Consider the following 22,947-nt stretch of genomic DNA (forward strand, 5'->3'; position numbering starts at 1 on the left):
TGTCTGCTTCGATTTCCTTTATCTGTCAAATTGAGTATATTGTATTTATATTTAAATACACGAATACTAATAAAGAAAATAGTTTAATTCAAATCATTAGCAAAATGGCACATTGGTTTCATCGTAATGTACTAAAAGCTACGACAAATCAAAAATTCGAATTAAAAATAACTAATCCTACTGATGCTACAAGAAAACTATGCAGGTTAGCTATAATTATGAAGAAAGTAAATCAAATTTAATTTAATTTTATATGTGATCAATAAATATTTTTAATATTGTTATTCCACGAAAAGCTTATTTAGAATTAGAAGTATGTAAAATATAAAATAAATAATTATTATATTACAAAAAATAATTATCTTATAATTGCATTTGTTGCATTATAGTGATCTAAGATTATCAAGAAATCGTCTTTTGGATTTAATTAAAAATCCAAATAATTCAAGTGATACCATTGAACCAGCATTTCATAGCTATTTAAACTTGTTATATGGATTTATATGGGAAATAAACTCTGCTATAGAACAGTCTGAACACGTTGGTAGACCCAATCCTAGCAAACTTAGAAATGTTATTGTGTATAAGTGGACACATACATTATTGGGATCAAATACTTAGTAATACTTTTTTTTACATAAATTTCATTCAAAAAGAAATACGAGTTACAGTATAATTCAAAATATTTATTATAGTTCCAGTGCTGATTCTGTTTATGAAGCAGCTAATATCAGTATGAATGTAGGACTTTGGTTTATGAAACATGCTGCAATGATTGCTGCTAAAGATGAGTAAGTATATACTTATATAATAACATAATACGATATAAAATAACTACAAATGATATTATGAGAAATATCATTTATTGTATATATTAGTATAAATATGAACGAAGCAAAAGATGTACATACTATGCTAAGAAGAGCTGCAGGAATATTTACCTTTGTACAAACAGAATTTTTACCGCAATTGGCAAATCCTCCTCCACTAGGAAGTGATTTAGATCCAAGAATAATAAATGCATATGTGAATCAATGTACAGCAGAAGCACAAGAAGGTTGTATATTGAATAAATTCATAAAATTTTATAATGAGTTAGATATTAATGAATATATATTTTTATTTATATTATATTACAGTGACAGTAGCCAGAGCAGTAGAATTAAAACATAATGCCAACTTAATATCAGCATTAGCTAATGAAACAAGCAAATTATTTCTAGATGCTGCTAATACTCTACGTTCATTTAAACCAGAGATATCAATACAGTGGATTAAATATTTAGAACTTAAAGCTGCATTTTACCAGTCTTATGTAAGCAAATTATTAAAAAAGATAAATACTATAGAAATAAAAATATTTAAACAATTAAATTTTGTAGGCTTATAATTATTGTGGTGAAAATTTATTATCCATGGATAAATGTGGGGAAGCAATTAAAGCCTTACAAGAAAGTGAAGCATGTTTGAAAAAAGCAAAAATGTTATGTCAAGAGTATGGAAAAATAAATGGACCAGCACCTAAAGTAAAACCAGATCAACATGCTGTATTTAAGCGATTAGCACCCATAGTAAAACTTACACTTGATAAGTGTAATCGTGAGAATGGTTTAATGTAAGTTTTATATACAGTTAAAAAAAAATATAATTTCTGAATAAAATTTAATTTTAATAATTTATATTTTTGAAGTTATCATCATACAATACCAGGAGAGGTTCCAACATTAGATACAAAAGCTACTTTTGGTTTAGTGAGTCCTATTGATTTTCAAGTGCAATCACATCATTCTATATGGAACTTAGATATATATAGAACATTATCAGGGTTAACACCTGCTAAAATTGAAAAGGAACAAAATTTATCTCCTGTCAAAGAAGATTCAATTCATCAAAGTACCAAAGATCCAAAGAATGCAAGTGGATGTATGTTACAATAAATTGTTTAGCACTGGATTGCAGGTGATAGATTAAGTTCACTACTTATCACAGTGACATTAAATATTGTTGTAAAACTAATATATTAATTTATTTTTAAAAACTTTTACATATATTTAGTGAAATGCAAATTAACAATATAGTATTCAATTAGCATTTAAATGCTTTTACTTATATATTGAATAATATATATAATTACTTTATTTTTAATTAAAAACTATTTCATGAATTAAATTATTCATACAAATAAAAGTATTTTTGTATGCATAAAAATTACATCTTTACACTATATATTTTTAATAGTTTTACTTTATTTTGTTAATATCAAATTAAATAATTAAATATCATTTATATATGTGCAATATAAAATATGAAAATATTATACGTATAACGTAATTGTTATATTTTATTTTTTATATTGAAAACATAAGATATTCTTAATATTATGTTTATAGATAATTAAGAAAATATTAGAGGTAAATTCTGAATTAATTTTATTTATTTTTCTGTTATTATATAACCTAGTCAATGTTTGAAATGTTAAAATTATGTGAAATATAATAACGAAAGCTGTATTTGTGGAACATTTATATAATGACAAAATATAGCTGTATTTCTATAAAATATTTTCTATGGAATCTATTTTTCCAAATTATTTTATGTATCCACAATATAGAATGAACTTTGTATATAAAGAAATATGCTTTGAAATTGTATTCTATGTTTATTAGAATCAACGAAAATGCAATTATATTATATATATTATATTTCTTATTTATTTATATATTTATATATATTCATATCTGATATACATGTATATATATATATGTTTTGAAATGTAAAGTAAATTTATTTTTCATGTCTTATAAATTTAAATTCGAAAAATAAATAATACAAACTACAAAAAGTTATAAAATTAATATTATAGTTATTATCTAAAACTAAACTATTTAATCTTACGAGAAACACATTTCAAATATCGCGCTTTGTTTATCGAATGTTATATTTGACATGCGCGTTAAAAAATATGTGATGTATACCAACCTTTTCAACTCATGATCACTAGTTGGCACATAGTGCAATTCCATTCAGTTGCTTCCAGTTAAATCCCATTCTTCAGTGTCACTTTTGTGCAAAGAGAATGATGTGCATAAGGATGTAGTTTTCTTTACATTTCTTACGTATTAATTTCCATTCACGTTCTGCTGCAGTGTCAGTAACTGTGAAATAAATTTCGAATTTCCACATAATTGCTAAGTATTCTGAAACATATATCCTTTTTTAAATATTAAAGTTAATATCTGTTCGTGTTAAAGGTTACTTGCAAGCATAGTGAAAGTTGTTCGTGTCTTTGACCTAATTTAATTTCTCATGTTCCTTAATCATAATGTATAATTACTACATTCCAAAATAATAGGAACTTATTGTATAATAATTATTGTTGATAATATATTACTGTAATCAACATACAAACAGAATAGAAATTTAAATTGCTGCAATGACGACCCCGGATACACGTGACGTAATCCGAGTTGGATCACGAAAAAGTGAGGTAAATGTACAAATCATGTTAATTTTCCATAGGAAAAGAGAAAGTACGATTTTACTACATTTTTACAATTTAATATTAATTAACATCGTCATCTTTAAAATTTGATATTATTAGAAATAATAATAATAATGAGATAAATGTCTTCTGCTATCATTCTTAAAAATTTGAAAGAAATAACATTTTCCTTATAACTAGTGCAAAATATGTGTTCCTTATGGAATTAAAAAAGTAGTAAATTGTGCATTACTTGTAAGTAATGTAAAATGACATAATGCATGATTTGTAAAATGTCATAAGTGACAATTATTATTCTTGATCCTCCATTAGTCAGCAGTTTTTAATATTGTTTCTACTGTTTTATTTAGTAGTAGGTATTTTCATTTTATTTTATATTGCATGACATTTTGCTAATTATTCTAATAAGTAAATTGTATGTTTGAAGAGAAAGTAGTAAAATTATTTATGTAATACAAAATGTATATTTCATACTTAATTTTAAAGAATTATTACAATTATTTCAGTTGGCTTTAAAACAAACAAAATATGTAATAGAATGTTTAAAGGACTATCACCCAACAAAAGAATTTCAAATAAGTAAGTAAAATTATATATATAAATTTCTTTTATTTAAGTATGTTGTTCATATATATTTTTAAATCATTTTTTGTTATGTGATTATTAATAAAATGTTTATACTTGTTTATATTAAAAATCTTATGTAATACATAAATCATAATAAATATTATATTCAAACTTATATAAGAGATATCTATTTATGTTTTTGGATATGTATTTATGTTAAAATAATTTATGCCTATTTTTGAATAATTATTAATCAACTTTTAAGTACCAAATTATAATAATGTATTTATTTTGCAGTTACAATGTCCACTAAAGGAGATAAAATCTTAGATAAATGTTTACCAAAAATTGGAGAAAAGTCTTTGTTTACAGAAGAATTAGAAATAGCCCTTGAAAATAGACATGTAGATTTTTTAGTACATTCACTAAAAGATTTACCAACATCACTACCAGAAGGAATGGTTTTGGGTGCAATATTAAAGTAAGAATAAAACTAAACTAATGACTACAAGCTAAAATAATATTGTATTCTACTCGTGTTTTGCTCTTCCAAAATGGTAGTTTGTATATCTGAAATTTAAATTTGTAATAAAATTACCATATTCATGAAAAAAACATATTGCATGCATAAAATGCATATTATTTATCTAGTAACATTTTGGCTAAACTTTGTTAAATGAAACACTTTTATATTTCTTAGGTTTTGTCTGTTTATCTTTATATCCAATGAAAAAAAAAATTGTAATATTTCATATATATGATACATTTTTTAAATATTTTAATAGAAATTTTTATAGACGTGAAGATCCACGTGATGCAGTTGTTATGTCTAAGAAATATAAAGATAAGACATTATCTACCTTACCAGAAGGTAGTATCATTGGTACAAGTTCATTACGTAGATCGGCTCAATTAGCTAGAAATATGCCACATTTAAAAGTGGAAAATATTCGTGGTAATTTAAATACTAGATTAAGAAAGCTAGATGATGAAAATGGACCTTTTGCAGCAATTATATTAGCTGCTGCTGGTTTAAAAAGAATGAACTGGGAGCATAGAATATCCCAGGTAATTCACATTAAAATTTTATACAAAATTCTTATATAAATTTTCATCTTTTTTTTACATCTTTGCTTAATATTTATAGCTATTGGAACCAGAAGAAGCATTATATGCTGTTGGGCAAGGTGCATTGGGAGTTGAATGTCGAGAGGCGGATTGGAAAATATTGTCTCTTTTAGAACCATTATATGATGTAGAAACAACTTTAAGATGTGTATGCGAACGTTCTTTTTTGAAAACATTAAGTGGTGGATGTTCAGCACCAGTTGCTGTTTGTTCAACTTTAGAAAATAAAATTCTTACAGTTACTGGTGCTGTATGGTCCTTAGATGGACAAAAATTGATCAAAGATACTTCTAAAAGTAAACTTTATATACCTGATGATGATGGAGAACCACCAAAGTAAGAAAATATAGCGAAATTTATAATTAAAATTGTTAAATATATTATTATTCATACAATTTTTATTTGTTACATGACAGAAAATGTCCATATCGAGAACCACAGCTTTACTGTAGTGTTACACCTGGTAAAGTAAGCAATTTAAGTCTTTCGGGTGCTGAACAGCTCGGTAAAGATCTGGGAAAAAATCTTATAGAGAAAAACGCTCTGGATGTTATGGCAGAAGCAAGAAATGAAATTTTAAATTCAAAATAGTGCTAACAAATACCATTGTAAGAGTTAGTCTTTCTTGATGATGAAAACAAATTTTAGAAATATGCGTTCAAAAAGTTATAATTTTAACATTCAAATTTAACTAAAAAAAGGTACAAAACATAATTCATAAAAATTCCATAGTGCATTATTGTACGTTTATAATTTAAAGTAAATAATAGATTTATCATATCATTTGTTTTACAACTTCTATTTTGATAAGCAAACTTATAATTACTCAGATTGTATTCAGTTTATTGCTTCATAAATGTAAAAAATAATATGTACAAGATTGATTAATATTAAATGCAATTTAAATAGAAGCTATACACTGCCGTATTATAACTTTGAAGTTATGCAGAATATTGTTATATTGTTTATAATAATTTACACTATTCCACATTTTTATAAAGCTATAGATTATAAATAAAGTTATAAATGCAATAGAGTTATTTTGAAGCTTATATATATCTATATGTAAATGTTATCTATTTTTTTCTAAATAAATATCATTATCAAGAAAACTAAACTAACGTTAAACGTTATATTAATATAAGTATTACGAATGTTATATTAAGCAGAAATGTATGAAAAATATTGTTTATATTTTAAATTGTTAATCTGTAATGAATTAACTCGTCATTGGAAAACATTTAACACAAATAAAACGAGTTAATTTGTTTTAAATATTTAATCATTGCACCTATGCACTAATATTACCTATTTTTTACTCTTATTATAGAGATTTTACATAAAATGACAAAATTGTAATATAAATTAGTAATTACATGCATAGGGGCGACGTCTAATGAGAATTCTCTAATTAATGGATTAATGAGTTATAAAAATAATATTTGTAAAACATTGTATACTGTAGTTATTACATATTGAGGGGAATTAAAGGACATAAAAAATTGTATATTGTATCTTGTTTTATTAGAAGAAAAAATATTTGGCTATTTCTTTATAAGTGATGTTATTGTAGAGATGGGAGGGGCAACAACAACACAAATAATACTAAAACTACTATTTATTAATCCTAACAACACGTTTATATTCGCAACACTAATACACCTTTTTTCACAACTCTCTCTGTGCCCTCCTATACTACACGTACCGCGACCGACTCCACACCCTCTCTCTGTCACTGACGCCCTTGCATCCCTATTTAAAACCATCCATTCTATCCTCTTTCATACCTATTCTCTCTTGCCAATCACACTTTCCCACGCACTCCTCGCAATCTTACCCTCAGCGGGTCACTCAGCCCAAACACTCGAACGCATTCCTAAAGCCACTCGATACATTCATAAACATCCCGTTCACACGATCCTAGCGCACGATCATTCATCCTTTCGCACGCACTCTAGATAACCCACTCATCCTGCGATACCACATTATTAATGTTGTAAAATATGTAAAACTTAATACAATGTTAAATCTTATTGTTTTTACAGTCAAATAAGTTTTTTCCAAATCCATTTAAAATTTTTAATGGAAAAAATAATACTACATTTTTTTTTTATTAATAACATTAATTTATTTTCACATAATACAGTTTCTTAAGAAACAGTTTTTGCATGATACTAAGATATAAACAGATTATTTCTTATTGCCTTTACTTTATAAGAATAGAACATTTTTTATACAAAAAATAATTATAAAGTGTTTAATGCTAGTGAGTACCGTTGAAGATAATGTCATGTACATATGCTTATAATGATACATCTATTACAAGAATATTAATTTCATATTCACAAGGTAGAATACATATTTGCATAAATTTGTGCAAATTCTATAAAATATATTCATTATGAATATATATAATCATAATATGCTTCTAGCCATTTATAAATGCTTCTAGGAAATAATGTATTTTTTAAAATCACATTTCATATGAATTCCTTATAAGGGAGCATTATATTTCAACATGTCACAATAATTAATGCATAAAATTATTTTAACTTCTATAAGAGTAAGTATATCATTAGTTTCTAGTATAAGATCAATTTACTTTATAATTACTTTTCCATTTTTATTTTCTCTTAAAATTGTGAAACATTTAACAAATACAAACAGTTTATTACAGTCATATAATCTAAAGAGATACAAAGAAAATCTTGTGTGATTAGAGATCTGCTTAGATTTTGTGTACTATATATATATGCATATGCTTCCACTGTAATTAATATATACTTTGACTGCCCACTGTAATTCATTATTGTGGTAGACAAAATTTGTAAAATTACTAATGAAAATTTCTAAATATAGATTGCATTTAGAAATGAATACAAAAATTTCTTCCTTTGCTAATTCAAATGTATATAAATGAATTATAGTTTTAATTGATAATATATAATTATCAAGGAATATGGAAGTTCAATCAAGGAGAACAAGACATGTAATTAAAAAACTTGACCAGATTAAAGTCACGCAAATGTCTACATCATCAAAGAAAACATACACTTTCTACTAATGGTTGGATTTTATTTTAAAATATTCAACGCAATTTGTATAGTATTTTATTCAACATCTTCATCAGCCATTGAAATTTGAGTTGATAGTTTCTGTAACAATTTAGTTCCTATAAAACTGAGAAACAAAATTTTCCCTTCATTTGCCCTAATACAAAATAAAATTTGTTAACATACCTGGCTAATAGGTTGTAATCGTTGTAATAAAAGATGGAAAATTTGTGGTGGCAGTGTTTTTTGAAGAACTTGTAATAATTGTATAGGTTGTCCACAAACTGCAACTGCATTTCCTAAATGTTGAATTCCTGCTTCTACATCACCATACGTAAGCATTTCTTCTCCAAGTTGAACCTTTACAATAAATCAGATATAATATAATAAAAAAGAACTTCTAATATTTGAAAATTAGTTAATAGGTATTAACCTCTCGTAAGAAAAATCTTTGTAAAACTTCATGATCTGTGATGTCTGGAGTTTTTAATGTGGCACTTTGAGCTTCTTTCTTTGCTTTTCTACCTGTAAGTGTGAAATAATATTAAATTTTATGTAATTCGTGTCATCTTAAAATTTTGAAATAAAATAACTGTACACTTTAAAATATTAATAATGATTTAATGTAATAAACATGTGATTTGCTGAATGTAATTACTTTTTATTAATAATCATTGCTATTAAAATAATTAATAAATTATACAAATATTTTTTATTCAAAATCATAAGTAAAATTAATGAGGCATGTATCACATGGTTCAGAAAAACTAGCTATTGATGAAAACTATAGCTTGACTTACGTTCACGCAAATTCTTTTTGAAATTTGGATCACTACGACGCTTTTGATCAAAGTAAAAGCAATATCCAACAAATATTCCAGCTATGCCAACAGCAATGCCTACTGCAGCCTTTGAAATCATGGTCATCCTAATAAAGAAATTTATATCTTATAACGGGAAAATTTAGAAACTCCTCGTTGGACATAGGCCACCGTAGAAAAGGCTGCGTCTGCTATCAACTGTACGGAACTTAGAAGCAGAAACAGTATTTCCACATAAAATCCAAACTGATACCTTAGTATTAAAAAATTCCCTAGATAGATAAATTGTGTTTATTAAAATATTTATATTTTACTTCCTATATTGTTAGGCTAATAAACTCGTTCATAATTTGTACTTTTATAGAATTTAGATATAAATATAATGCCATTTTTTTCTATGTTACATAAGAGTCTTAATATTCTAAATAACTTGTTAGAAATTAATTATTTATATACATATTTAAAATGAATTTAAAAATTAACATTGAGATAAATTTCATCATATTTTAGATATGCATCTATAAAATTTATAATCGAAGCTATAAGCTGTGTATGAATTGAGAATGTGCGCCAAAATACGGGTATAAAGAATCATAAGTTTGTAATAAAAGATTTAGTTAGTTAATGTATCATATAAAATTATACAACGTTATTAATTAATCTATTAAGAAATGCCATTAGTAAAAAAACCTATGCGTTATGCACATCCAGAAGGACACACAGATGTTTGTTATTTTTCTGGTGAAAAGTAAGCAAAAATATAAATATAAATGAATATATTTCATACTTCTTTTATTATTTCAACAAATGCAATAGATTGTAATAATTGATAATTGATAATTATTTTGTTTGTTGAGAATTTTTTAAAGATGCAGTTAGAAAGCCTGTAAAAGATTCAAGGCAATGACATAAAGGATAAAAAAATATATAATTAGGGAAATATTTGTATTTTTTAGAAGAGGACTCATTACTTGTGGATCTGATGGAGATGTTCGGTCTTGGTTAAATCTAATGGATGATGATCCAAGTACAAGTTGTGTCTCAGAACAAGCTATATCAATTATATCAAAGGTGCAAATACTGAAATTATTAATTATAAACTTCATTTATATGTACTTATTGGTATGTATAACTTTTTATACATCTTTTATTGATTTCAGAATGAAAAAATATTTGTTGGTAATGATAATAATACAATTCAAATTCTTAATTATCCGGATCTTGAAAAAGAAGGAATAGTTACTAGATTTTCAGCACCTGTCTCAGCATTAGCAACGACAAAAAATAGTAGTCTTATAGTATCAGGAGGATGGTATGTAAAATTTGTTTATAGTAGTTTAATAATCTCTAATTATATTTTTTAATGTTTAACATGTGTCATATTTTAGTGACATGAGAATACAAATTACTGATATTAATACATCGGATAACATAGAATTAATAGGTCATGAAGCTCCTATATTAGGTTTATCTTTGGATCCAAAAGAAAAGTTTGTGGTAAAATATACTTCATTATATTTAATGCTTTTTTTTACTTGGTTTTATATAATAATATCTAATTTTTATAGGCATCATCAAGTGCAGATGGGTCAATTAGAGTATGGGATATTAAAACAAAATGTGTTGCAAATATTTGGGTTAATGTTATACCCAAATGTAATTCATTTTTTACAGCTAAAATATATGGTGTACCCTCATTTCATCCTAAGGATGGAAGTTATCTTGCATTTCCTAGCATAAAAGATGTAGTTATAGTTGAAAGATCTACTTGGAGAGAATTATTTCGTTTAAAATGTATTAATATAAAATCTGTGCGTCTTTTTATTTAAATATCTCATTTTACACAATATGTATTTTATAATATTAATATTCTCACTATAGGAAATTAGTATATGTAAATTTTCTGAATGTGGCACATTATTAGCTGCTAGTTCAGCATTTGGGGAAATGATTGTTTGGAATGTAGAAAGTAAAGAATTAATTGGATATATTGAACATCAACAAAATGCTAAGATCACTGCATTATCTTGGAATATTGATAAATCAGATGAATTTGCATTCTGTGATTTTTTAGGTCAATTAGGATGCATTGATGTTGTAAGTATCTTAAATGGATGCATTGTTCTTAAAACTTTGAAAGTAAAACAAATTTTTTTATATGTTTAGATAGTTTCTGATAAGACAACAACTGATGAACTAGATTTAGAAACAAATGGAGATGTCAAAGACAGCAACATTGATATTCCAGAAGTAGATGAAGATGATGATGATGAGGACAATGTAATATCTTTAAACAAAATTAAAGCATCAACAGAGCTTGAAGATGATAAAAAAAGTCATTCTGATTCAGTATCTGAAAAATCATATGATGCAAATGCTTTTACACCTGAAATTCATTTACAACTGCCATTTCAACCTGGTTCATCTCCAAAACATTTATTATCTCGTTTTATGGTAAAATTTCATTTAATATAATATTGTTAATTCTGCAATTATATTTATAAAATAATTATATAATATACGTATATATGTATCAAAATATTAATTTATGCAGGTGTGGAATGATATAGGTATGGTAAGATGTTTTACTTCTGAAGATGGAGATGAATCTAGTATTGAAGTGGAATTTCACGACGTGACGATCCATCGTAGTATACACATTAATAATTATTTAAGGCATACAATAGCTGCATTATCACAACAAGCACTTGCATTAAATTGCCCATCAAATAGTGATACACGCAGCAAACTTGTTGTGATAGCATTACAAGGTACTATATGTAATCATTGCTGGAACTATTTAAATTAATTTAATTAAAAGTAATCACAATTAATTGAAAAATAGGTTGGGGTTCTGGAAATAAGGAGTGGTCTTTAGATCTTCCTGAAGGTGAAGAAGGACATTGTGTTGCTGCTGGTGATAATTTTGTAGCACTTTCAACATCCAGAAGACATTTAAGAATTTTTACTGTGGGAGGTACACAACGTGAAATTGTAGCTCTGCCAGGTCCTGTAGTTACAATGAATGGACTTAGAAATAATTTAGTGCTTGCTTATCATAATGGAATAGGTATTTTTTCTTTATTTTGTGATCATTTTTATTTTCTATTTGTAACAATTTTATAATGAAATGGAAATACTTCAACAGGAAAAGTAGGAGATCAAAAGATGAATTTATTGTTAATTCAAATTCGGAGACTGAATTTATTTAGTCAAACATTATGCCTTCCATTGTCACCGTTATCAGAATTAATGTGGTTAGGAATTACTGATCTTGGATCTCCCGTAATAATGGATACCGATGACGTTATTAAAGTATATTGTGAAAAATCTTCCTTATGGAAAGTAGCTAGTGATATGAATACGCAGGTAATAAGTATATTTCGTTGTATTACATTTGTTATATACCATTAACAAACTTAAAATAGTCCAAGGGTAAAGCAGATCATTATTTTATAATTGGAATAAGCGAACAACAAAGTATTGCTCGCTGCGTTTTATGCAAAGGAAGTCATTATCCTCCAACTACTCCACGACCAGTAATTATAGAAATATCTTTAACTCTTCCACTTTGTGAACTTGAAACTGATAAAACAGAAAAGGAACAAAAATTATGGAAATTGGGAACCAATTCTTCAGAAAAGAATGAAATAGTGCTTTCTCTTATTGCGGTACATTTAATGTTTGATTTATCAAAATTTATTTATGTTAAGAAAATATATATTTACATATTTATTAATGTTATTCAATTAGCTTGCTTGTCGCAATAATTTAGAATATCGAGCGGTAGAATTGTGTGAACAAATTGCGTCAGAGAAAGTTATAGAACTAGCTATTAAATATGCTCGAAGAATAAATCGAATAGCTTTATCTAATAAATTGGAGTCGATTGTTGATATAAGGGAAGAAGAAAAGGAGAATGAAATGGAATATAAAAGTAACGATGCAAATTTTAACGAAGACGATGACAAATCACTGGATAATGATGCTAAAGAATCCATACTTTCTTTAAGCATCACAAAAAGATCAGATATAGAAATTAAACCATTACCTATGACTGAAACATTATCATTAAAAAGAAATAATCCATTCTTAAAAAGTGGAAGTTCTCCGATAACAAAAGGTATTATTATTAGTATTTGGATTGTTTTATCTTAATTATATTTATAATAATTGTTAAATCAAATTTTATTTCTATTATGAAATAGGATTAGCTGGGTTAGATATAACTCCAGAAAAGCCACAGAAGTTAGCAACACCAGTTCCTTCAAAGTCAAAGACAAAAGAAGTAAAAGATACACCAAAAAAAGAAACATTTATTAGTTGGTATGCTAAAAACAAAAAAAGCTTACAAGAAAAATTTCCCGACTTAAGTCCTGCAGATTTAACTAAAATTGCCTTGACAAGATACAAAGAGCAAACTGTAGGTTCACAGAATAACAGTAGTGTGGAATCCACAGAATTGAAAAAAAGAAAATTAAGTCCCGAGAGTGAACAAGAAAATCAACCAAAACGAGCTGCGAGTAAAATACTTAGCTCGTTTGCATTCGAAAAATAAATACTTGTTAAAAATAACGAAAAGATATTTTTATAGTTTTAATTTATATAATTAATATTTACAACTTTTACTCTAATATCGTTCTTTTTTACCGTGTTATACATAATAAACATTAAAATATTCTGTTTTAATATAAACTTATTTATACATATTTATTCATGCCTGTAATCCAATGTTGCGATTCATTCGTAAAAATAATATGAGATGTTATGATAAATCAAAAATCAATAATAAATAATCACAAGCATCGATAAAGTAGGTATTCTTTGATTTGATATTTTCTTCTCGCTTGTGATCTACATCGATAAAACAGATAAAGAATATCGGAGCTCTTTTTAGTTTGCTTAATCCTCTCAACAAGAGTTGAAGCTTTCAAGCATTCGAACGCGCGCACCATTGTACAGCAATAGTAATAGTATTGCAAATAAAAATTCGACAAAAATTTTGAAATACAATGCTTGAAAAGGCGTTAAAAGGTAAGTCGATATATTTAGCATAGTTCTACATTTATTCATGTTAGCATTTCAAACACGACTCAATCTAAATATACATTCAATTTTGTGGTACAACCCGCGCGTCTTCAATTGCATCATCGAGATACACACGCCAAAAAATAATTGATATTTGCTATGCACGCTGAACTTAAAAAGTTAAAACAATCAGTAAATATAATATAAAAAACAAGTTTGTGATATGCATTACGTGATATATCAAATATAAAGATATATTGGTTTATCTTCGAAAAGCGCGTATACTTTTTAAAATTTGTAGATATAACTAATAAGTAACGTTTTATTTACATTTTAGAATTAGAATGATTTTCTTTAAAACATACATATTATATCTTGATAAATAAGTATTCTCCTACATTGTTGGCGATTTATTTGCCTAATTTAAAGCATAAATTTTCATCTTAAAAAATACAATTAAAAATTAGAGGATAAAATTCCTTTGTTATTCGGAAAATAAGAAAAAAAAAAAAAACTGTTAGGAAATACAACTTTTACAGGTAATTAGTATATAATTCTACTTTTTGATATTTTTCATTTCAATTTACATGCACCATACACGAATTCTAGGAATATAATTATAACATAAAACTTTGTGACTATCTATTTGTTTTAATAATGCCTTATCTATGTTCCATTAATAAGTGACCCAAAATATTAATTACATACTCTGCATATAATTTAAAACTTTAAAAGTTGGTCGGAATACACTAGAATAAAAAAAAAAAACATTTATTGTTGTGCATAATTCCATTTCTTAATGGCCTAAGATGCTTTTATGTAAAGATTTAATTGATAATTTTACGAATAATATCAATTGAAATCAATATTGTTGGAAAGAAACATATCTTCGAATTCCAACATTCAAAAATGTATTTATGAAAGCCAATATTATATATATTTTTCAAATTTTTGTGAATTTTATTATAGATACTCATAATTTATGCATTAAACTTTAAACCATAAAATGTCTTTCATGACTTTCTAAAGATCATAACTGTTGGAAATTATTACAAATGATATTCACGTTGGGTATAAATAGACATTGTACATATGCTCCTACAAACATATTATTAATTCGAACCTTTCACTGCTCTCGAGATTATGTTACGGTAATTTGAGTAATACATATCTGACACTTAAATAACGTTATTACATTTGTAAAGGTATATGCTGTATGCTGATGCTTAATAATGTAAGAAGTTACGATAGTTTGTAATACGTTTATAATTTGTTATATTATTATCTCTCATCTTGTGCATATATACATAATATGCACAAGATAATGTGCATATATATACATAAATAATTTTAATTTTTTATGAATATTATTGAATTTAGTTCTATAATACAAATTATATTGTTTAATAAAAAATATGATATTTTATATTCATTATTAAGTATAAAGATTTAAGTTAAAAATAAGTTATATTTTTACGCGAATAATATAAAAACATCAATACTTTCCATCCGTCGATAATAAAGTAATCGTACAAGTAATTGTGTAAATAAATAAGAATAATTTCATTTTCAGAACATGCACCATTAGATGTGATACAGAATGCTATGGGTGTAATGGGCCCATGGCATATTGTTATTGCTATAGCGTTGTCTCTTGTAAAATTTCCAGTTGCTTGGCATCAACTGTCTATTATATTTTTGGCACCTCCGACTAATTTTTCATGTGCCGCACCAATATCAATGACTAATGAATCTACAATAATGAAATGCTATGTAAATGTAGGGAATGGTACTATGGAAAAATGTACAAATTTTAAATATGACAGGCGCATATTTAAAGAGAGCATTATAACACAAGTAAATTTAATTTTTAACTTATTATTTCTCCTCAAGCAAGTAGATATAAAAATTACTATCTATAATTATTTTTAGTGGAACTTGGTCTGTGATAGAGAACAATTAGCGAATTTTATACAATCTTGTATAATGCTTGGGGTTCTTATTGGTAACTTAATATTCAGTATAATGGCCGACCGGTATGCTAAATATTATTACAATATAATAAAAGGGAAAAATATATTTATATAGATCTAAACTTTACAATCTACTAAAAGTAGTTTATATGTTTCAGAATTGGTAGGAAAAAACCTCTGATGATTGCCATAGGACTACAATCATTAACTGGGTTTATAAGTGCATTTGTTCCATGGTTTGAACTATTTGTAATATTTAAATTTATTTCTGCTATAGCTACCGGTGGTACTATGCTTGTTAGCTTTGTTTTACGTGAGTCATTTATAAGTTACATTAACAAAAGAAAATATTATATAAATTTATAAAAATAATTTATTTAATATATTACAGTTATGGAGATTGTAGGAATAGAATGGCGTTCAACAATGTCAGTCCTCTTTCATGTGCCATTCTTACTGGGTCACTTAATGAATCCTTTAATTTCATATTTAACACATACATGGGATGGTTTTCAAATGGCAGTTTCTATACCATCACTCTTTTTATTGTCGTATTATTGGTATGTAGTATCAATCATAAAATATATACTGATTTAGAAACTTTGTTAGTTTAAGATATCCTACTGCAATGAAATTAAGATAGAGTTTAAAGAGAGTTTTATACATTGTAGGATTATACCTGAATCACCAAGGTGGTTACTTGCTATTGGTAAATTATCGAAAGCAGAACAAATACTGATCAAAGCAGCTAACAGAAATAAGATACCAATAGAAAATGTTAAAACAGCAATTGAAACATATGAAAGTAATATGAGAAATTATCGTAAACGAATTGAAGACAAATATAATATTACGCACCTGTTCAGAACTCCAAATCTAAGATTGAAAACCATTTGTATATGTATTAATTGGTTTGTCTGTGGTAGTTACTTCTTTGGACTAGCACAATATATGGGTTACATTGACGGTAATATCTTTGTAAATGTTGCTGTATCAGGTAAGTCTATATAATTAGAGTCATAAATTGTTCTTATTTAACAAGAATATGACTTGAAGATTTAGTATACTATTTTCAGCTGCTGTTGAACTACCAGGAACTATAGTAGTTCTACTTTTAATATCTCGTGTATCACGTTTGAGAATTTTAATAAGTGGAAATATTTTATCTGCTGTAAGTTTACTTTTACTGACTGTGATATCAGATTCAAATTTTACAGTATTTTTAGCTACACTAGGTCTTGCGGGAATGTCACTTAGTTTTCCAACAATATATCTATATAGCAGTGAAGCATTTCCAACAGTAGTCAGAAATGTAGGTGTTGGTCTAGGAAGTGTTTGTGCAAGAATTGGAAGCATGATTGCACCATATATTGCAACAATGGTAATATTTCTGGTGTTTATTACACTTTTAATCAATATATTTTTTATGAATATAATATTATTATAACATAATTATGTTATATTAAGTTATACATTTTCAGGGAAAAATTAAACCTTGGTTACCACCATTAGTATTTGGTGCTGGACCATTACTTGGTGCTTTGTTATGTTTCTTTCTACCAGAAACAATGAATTGTGAATTACCAGAAACTATTGAAGATGGCGAGAATTTTGGAAAGTAAGTATGAAACAATATAATTTTAATTATCTCATATTGTCTCAGTTCTCTATTCTTAAATGACTTCACTAATACTGATTTTTATTACAGAAAAAAACTTGGAAAAATGCAACAAAATAATATTTATTGAAAATTATAAATAAGAGATAAACAATAGAATAATGAAACAGATACTGCCAATGGTTAATACATAAAAATGAAGTATTCCAAGAATATACATCTAATATTTCTTGAGTATTTAAATTATTTAACTATTTTGATAAAATATTAAATTTAAAAGCTGGACTTTAACAAGTTTAATATTTAAAAAATAATATGAAAATATAATTGCATATATGCTTTTAATTGTAATAAATATATAATATTTTTATAATTAATAATTTAATTTATTTTTTACAGTTTCCTAAATTATTGTACTAAATATATACAATGTTTTATTAAAAATAATTTTATCAGCTATTTACAGTTTTGTTATGTGTTATAATATGCTATCTACTAAATTTAGTATAACAAATATTTTAATATATTCTTGTATACTATCTTTTATAAAATGATAATTTTGTAATATTGCACTTTATGAGAAGACAGATCTTTATGTACCTTAATACTATTCTAAAATTTACATATTTATGTTATTAAATAAAGACGATTGTCTATTAAATAAAGGTTATAACATTTTTAACTTAAAATTATTTTGTTTATAAAATATGAATATATCTAAAAATAATATTGGATATTGATATTAGACATAACTAAACAAGTCAGCCTTTTTTGTTTGTGCATTGAAGCAGTCATTAAAATAAGCAGATTCATTTCTTTGAATACTTTATAATCAAACTATGATTATTTAGGTCTTAATATAGTTCTTTTATTGTAATAATAAAAAAGATTGGTTCGTGATGAAAAGTAATTAGATATTGCCTTTTGTGTTGAAAATGAAATATAGATAAAAAAAAAAAACAGAAAAATTGAGATTTTGATGAGTTCTACATTTTGACAAAGATGCAAGTGCAATTTAACTTGTAGTTTGACCTAAGTAAAGTACTTTGCTGGGTAAAACATTAACTACACCACTAGTTTTTTTATGAACAGCATCAAACATATTGTTACCATATTTGACAGTATTACTTAAAGAACCAAGCCACGAAGACATAATATTTTTAGGTGATGATTTTTCTGTATGTCTTGTTGTACCTAAAATATAGTTTATTCTTACTGCATAATGCAATACTCAAAAGTTTATCAAATAACTTACCCATGAAAAATTTTAATATTGCTTGATTTACTATAGTTGGCTTCTGTTGATGTGGGAAATGTTGAGCTCCTAAGACCACTTTTACATTAAATTTTTCTATATATTCAGAACTTTGTACAATATTTTCAACTGTTATAATTGGATCCATATTTCCAATTATAAGCAAAGTTTGAGTAGAAATTTGATTACAAGTATCTGTATTAAGTCTTATAAAAGGAAGATTTCTGTAATAATTGATTGCACCTGTCCAATCCTCTATAATTAATAATCTTGGTTTTGATATTGTATATATATACATAACAGATATTAATCGATCTTTCTGTCTTTATTTACCTTTCCTACTAAATGCATATTTGTAAGCTTCTACATAATCCTTTTTTGTATTTGCATCATTTAGTTGAAGGTGTTGAAATGCATCATTTATGATTGACAAATCTTCTTTAAGAGCATCAATTTCAGGAAGAAATGGTAATCTACTGAAGTGTATCCATCTAAGTAATAATATAAATATGTTAAATATATATATATATATATATATATATAAAAATTAGGATGTGGACATGATATTGCAACAAATTTGTGAATCATATCTCCATATAAAGCCACTATATACCATCCCAAAAGTCCTCCTAGATCATGTCCAATTATACTGCATTGCTTTACTCCAAAAGTTAGAATAAATTGTTTTAATTCTTCAATTAAAACTTGGATTTTATAAGAACTTTTAGCTGCTGGTTTATCACTATCACCAAATCCTTTTAAATCTATTGCTATTACTCTGAATAAATAAAAAATGATTACAATATAAAAAAATTTCTTCATAAATTTTATTGAAATATTAAAAAGAATTAATTATACCTATAATGTTCAGCAAGGCACAGAATCTGTTCTCGCCAGGATAACCAACAATCAGGAAATCCATGTAAAAGTAATATAAGTGGCTTATTTTTATTTCCAGCTTCTACATAATGGAACTTTACACCCTACAGAAAACAAAAAATGTTTGTTTTTCTATTTTTTTCTTTATATTTTTGATTGTTCAGTCAGTTATTAATATTTTTAATATTTTCAATATTAGAACAAATTAGAAATATTTTGTTTGAAGTTTCATTGTTTAAAGTTAATTATATAGCTTTTTGTCATAATAATTTTGTTCATAAATTATATACTTCTTTTTTCAATGTTCATTAAGAAGAAATTTTACAATTATTTTAAGTTTATATTAACAGACGTAAACAATGAAAAATTAATAGTAAAGAATAAAGCGATAACAGAAAGACTGACACGAGATAAATTGAATTGTTTTCTATATTTAAGAACGAAATTAACATAGCTGTTTTCGACGTGCGTTAAAAAGATGTTATAATCGCATCTATCGATCAAAATCGAATGTGTGCATCCGACTACTATATTGCCAAAAGTTATCAGAGGTCGACCATTATTATATATTTTCTGGGCAACTTTTAATCGAAATTTAATTTCATACTATATACGTTACTGAACTACAAGAGAGTTTATAATTATGTACTTACCTTGATTTTTACATAAGAATGAGTTCCTAAGTTATTGTCTACCAAACAAGGTGGGGGTTTATCTCTTTGCTGCATCATGAAAAATTTCTTAGGATCCCAGACCCATTTAGGAAATCTTCTTACTATTAAATATAAGCCATACACAAAAGAGAGAAGATGTAATTTAACTATTTCCAAAATTGATACATGAACAATTTTATCATTTATAATCATGATTATTTATAAGTAATAAGTAAAAAAATTTATTTAATTTTGTAAGTGACTTTATGTTATTTTATTTGAATCATTCACTAAACAAACGTATGACTTTTAAATTTGGGTAATAATGTGTGAATGTGCGTTCCAAAATACACGTGTTTTTTATGATCACAAAGAAAAATAATCGAATAATTGTTGTGTTTAATCTACAGATGTAAATCGATATAGTTTATGACGTTAACCACATACAGAACGTAATTTCTACGCTTTCGGTGAAGTTGACAATGTATTACTGATTAAAGCTTTCATCTTCATAAACGAGAGAGTAGAGGTCATCATAAGAAGTGAGGTATATAGCTTCTTATCGAATCTGTATTCAACGTCAAAATGAATTTTATTAAAGTCTATAATCAAATATTCCTAGAAATTTTATTTCTCGTAAACTGTATATAGATATATATATATATATATATATATGCACATACATACATACATACATATATATTCTTAGATAAATTAAACGTAAAAATTCGAGAAATCGCATGACACATTTAGTAAGAAATGTGAATTTGTACTTTGATCTTCTATCATATGTTACGATAAGTTAGCGTACAATATACAATTATACGTAATTATTATGTATCATTCAATACTTTTTTTACAAAAGTTTTTCCGAAATAATTGATTCAAAATATAAGTTCTTTTAATTGATTTTGTTCCGACACAGTACATAATTATTAGGATTCAAGAACACTGATATACTAATTTTATTAAAATGAAATAGTATTCTAAGAAGCTAATATTTGTTTTGTTACATAGGCAATATATCATGTAGCATTAGTGAATGATAAGTTATAATTTGTTAGTTTTTTAATGTTATTCTCTTTCTTATCTAAGATAAGATAAATGAAAATATAGTAGCGTGTTATATAATGACAAAATATAATGAAATACATATAATCATCTACTTTATTCGTAAACAAACTGGTGGGGAACAGAAATGATTTAAGTGAATGCATCTAATATTTTTTTTGGATTACCTACTTTATCAACAAATTAATGTTAGCACAAACAAAGTATACTATAAATCTATCTTTGACTGCTTTACCGATCTTGAAATATGAGATTGACTGTAGCGTCCTCTGTTGGTGAAAAACGGCCTGTTAAAGAACTATTTCTCGAAGTCGTGTTAGATAAAAAGAAAAAGTGTGTTTGTGAAAATGCATGAAATGTATTTTTCCTTGGATCTAAAAATTCCCAACAAAGTAAGTAAATAATAAGATCAAGGTTTCGCAAGATTTCGTACGATTTTGTAAATAAAATAAACAGGAAAACAGTTTTAAAAATATAGAATTAGTCTATGGCGTATTGTATTTTAAAATCGCTTAAAATGATTTTTAAACATTTTAGGTCATCTATGATGTTGCAGATGAGATGCAATCATATTCTGTCACTTCTTTATCGATAGTGGATCATATATTTGCAATAAAGGTCTGTCATTTCTTTCTATTTATATAATTTCATATTAATCATTGTACTGTATTCATGAGTATATCGTAACTTTTGTTACTAATATTTCTTGCTTTCTAAATGATATTTGTTTCAGGTAATTCAACTGGAAGGGGCGAGACGACATACGTGAAAATTATTTTCATTATATTTGTTGCTCATTTTAAACCTTGATTACTTATCTAATTTTTATTATTTTAGTATCGTTAATGTTTAGATTAATTTTAATGACGTTTAATTTAACAATTTGAAACATAAAAAAAAATTGGCAGCGGTGGGATTCGAACCCACGCCCCCGAAGAGACTGGTGCCTTAAACCAGCGCCTTAGACCGCTCGGCCACGCTACCACATGGTATATAAATTTTTATAACGATTTTTTTAAGCCAATTTACAATAGCTAATTACATTTTCTACATCTTTTCATATCCATTAGGAACTGATCAAACCTTTAAATCTCTTAAATCTTAATTCCTTATTAAAACATTATTTATAATACCAATTCACAATGTAGTATCATTTAAGGTTTTGTGCAATTATAATTTTTTCTTTTTCTTCCGTGTGTTGTATTTCAAGACGTATTTCTCATTAGTAAAAATAATATTCCTTACATATGTACGATATTTTAAACGCTATTACATAACCTCAATTATAGTACATGCTATATAAAAATATTCTTCAGACTTAGTGGCATATTTTACATCATCGAATTCCCATTCACGTCATGCTTTTTAGCATCTGTGGCATATTCCAAACCAAGATTAG

The 22,947-nt window shown here is 26.1% G+C and overlaps 5 protein-coding genes and 1 non-coding gene across 7 annotated transcripts; 3 read left to right on the top strand and 3 right to left on the bottom strand.

Moving 5' to 3' along the window:
• Positions 1-36: 36 nt before the first annotated feature.
• LOC108549666 (BRO1 domain-containing protein BROX) lies at positions 37-1,946 on the top strand. The gene is made up of 7 exons (XM_017903165.1): positions 37-205; positions 390-620; positions 696-791; positions 879-1,057; positions 1,140-1,315; positions 1,383-1,615; positions 1,691-1,946. The coding sequence occupies exons 1-7, from the start codon at positions 105-107 to the stop codon at positions 1,935-1,937; spliced, it is 1,263 nt and encodes a 420-aa protein (XP_017758654.1). The 5' UTR covers positions 37-104; the 3' UTR covers positions 1,938-1,946.
• Positions 1,947-3,163: 1,217 nt separating this feature from the next.
• Positions 3,164-6,001, top strand: l(3)02640 (porphobilinogen deaminase-like protein l(3)02640). Of its 2 annotated transcripts, XM_017903177.1 has the most exons (7): positions 3,164-3,192; positions 3,353-3,487; positions 4,009-4,081; positions 4,367-4,550; positions 4,867-5,137; positions 5,217-5,533; positions 5,614-6,001. In XM_017903177.1, exons 2-7 carry the CDS (start codon positions 3,434-3,436, stop codon positions 5,786-5,788), a joined length of 1,074 nt encoding a protein of 357 aa, XP_017758666.1. In that variant the 5' UTR covers positions 3,164-3,192; positions 3,353-3,433; the 3' UTR covers positions 5,789-6,001. The 2 variants fall into 2 exon arrangements, with proteins under 2 accessions (XP_017758666.1, XP_017758665.1); XM_017903176.1 differs by lacking the exon at positions 3,164-3,192 and having other exon boundaries at positions 3,234-3,487; positions 5,614-6,000.
• Positions 6,002-8,269: 2,268 nt separating this feature from the next.
• On the bottom strand, positions 8,270-9,248 carry Tom20 (translocase of outer membrane 20). The gene is made up of 4 exons (XM_017903183.1): positions 9,051-9,248; positions 8,684-8,775; positions 8,437-8,610; positions 8,270-8,352 (listed from the first exon to the last, which is right to left on the bottom strand). The coding sequence occupies exons 1-4, from the start codon at positions 9,175-9,177 to the stop codon at positions 8,308-8,310; spliced, it is 438 nt and encodes a 145-aa protein (XP_017758672.1). The 5' UTR covers positions 9,178-9,248; the 3' UTR covers positions 8,270-8,307.
• A 494-nt stretch (positions 9,249-9,742) lies between these two features.
• LOC108549668 (WD repeat and HMG-box DNA-binding protein 1) lies at positions 9,743-17,861 on the top strand. The gene is made up of 21 exons (XM_017903167.1): positions 9,743-9,819; positions 10,028-10,142; positions 10,232-10,383; positions 10,460-10,568; positions 10,640-10,882; positions 10,953-11,168; positions 11,238-11,525; positions 11,626-11,815; positions 11,917-12,141; positions 12,220-12,440; positions 12,500-12,742; positions 12,825-13,194; positions 13,280-13,561; positions 15,673-15,956; positions 16,032-16,135; positions 16,231-16,385; positions 16,464-16,632; positions 16,744-17,069; positions 17,149-17,453; positions 17,554-17,690; positions 17,781-17,861. Exons 1-21 carry the CDS (start codon positions 9,743-9,745, stop codon positions 17,818-17,820), a joined length of 4,251 nt encoding a protein of 1,416 aa, XP_017758656.1. The 3' UTR covers positions 17,821-17,861.
• A 763-nt stretch (positions 17,862-18,624) lies between these two features.
• Positions 18,625-20,760, bottom strand: LOC108549679 (epoxide hydrolase 4). The gene is given in 6 exon segments (XM_017903182.1): positions 18,625-18,884; positions 18,946-19,200; positions 19,279-19,474; positions 19,477-19,723; positions 19,804-19,928; positions 20,478-20,760. Coding segments are annotated over 6 exon segments (1,215 nt in total). The 5' UTR covers positions 20,691-20,760; the 3' UTR covers positions 18,625-18,705.
• Positions 20,761-22,450: 1,690 nt separating this feature from the next.
• On the bottom strand, positions 22,451-22,532 carry TRNAL-AAG (transfer RNA leucine (anticodon AAG)). Its single transcript has one exon. It is a non-coding gene; the product is annotated as a tRNA-Leu (tRNA).
• Positions 22,533-22,947: the final 415 nt, after the last annotated feature.

The sequence above is a fragment of the Eufriesea mexicana genome, unplaced genomic scaffold, assembly GCF_001483705.2.
Source record: "Eufriesea mexicana isolate 0111107269 unplaced genomic scaffold, ASM148370v2 scaffold2207, whole genome shotgun sequence".
Taxonomy (NCBI): domain Eukaryota; kingdom Metazoa; phylum Arthropoda; class Insecta; order Hymenoptera; family Apidae; genus Eufriesea; species Eufriesea mexicana.

Coding starts and splice junctions, on each gene's coding strand:
- LOC108549666 (XM_017903165.1), top strand. CDS start 105: ATGGCACATTGGTTTCATCGTAATGTACTAAAAGCTACGACAAATCAA. Junction 206..389: donor GCTACAAGAAAACTATGCAG/GTTAGCTATAAT, acceptor GTTGCATTATAG/TGATCTAAGATTATCAAGAA. Junction 621..695: donor TTATTGGGATCAAATACTTA/GTAATACTTTTT, acceptor TATTTATTATAG/TTCCAGTGCTGATTCTGTTT.
- Tom20 (XM_017903183.1), bottom strand. CDS start 9,177: ATGACCATGATTTCAAAGGCTGCAGTAGGCATTGCTGTTGGCATAGCT. Junction 8,611..8,683: donor AAAGATTTTTCTTACGAGAG/GTTAATACCTAT, acceptor TTTATTGTAAAG/GTTCAACTTGGAGAAGAAAT. Junction 8,353..8,436: donor GATTACAACCTATTAGCCAG/GTATGTTAACAA, acceptor AAATTGTTACAG/AAACTATCAACTCAAATTTC.
- LOC108549668 (XM_017903167.1), top strand. CDS start 9,743: ATGCCATTAGTAAAAAAACCTATGCGTTATGCACATCCAGAAGGACAC. Junction 16,386..16,463: donor GCTTGTTAGCTTTGTTTTAC/GTGAGTCATTTA, acceptor AATATATTACAG/TTATGGAGATTGTAGGAATA. Junction 17,691..17,780: donor GATGGCGAGAATTTTGGAAA/GTAAGTATGAAA, acceptor TTTTTATTACAG/AAAAAAACTTGGAAAAATGC.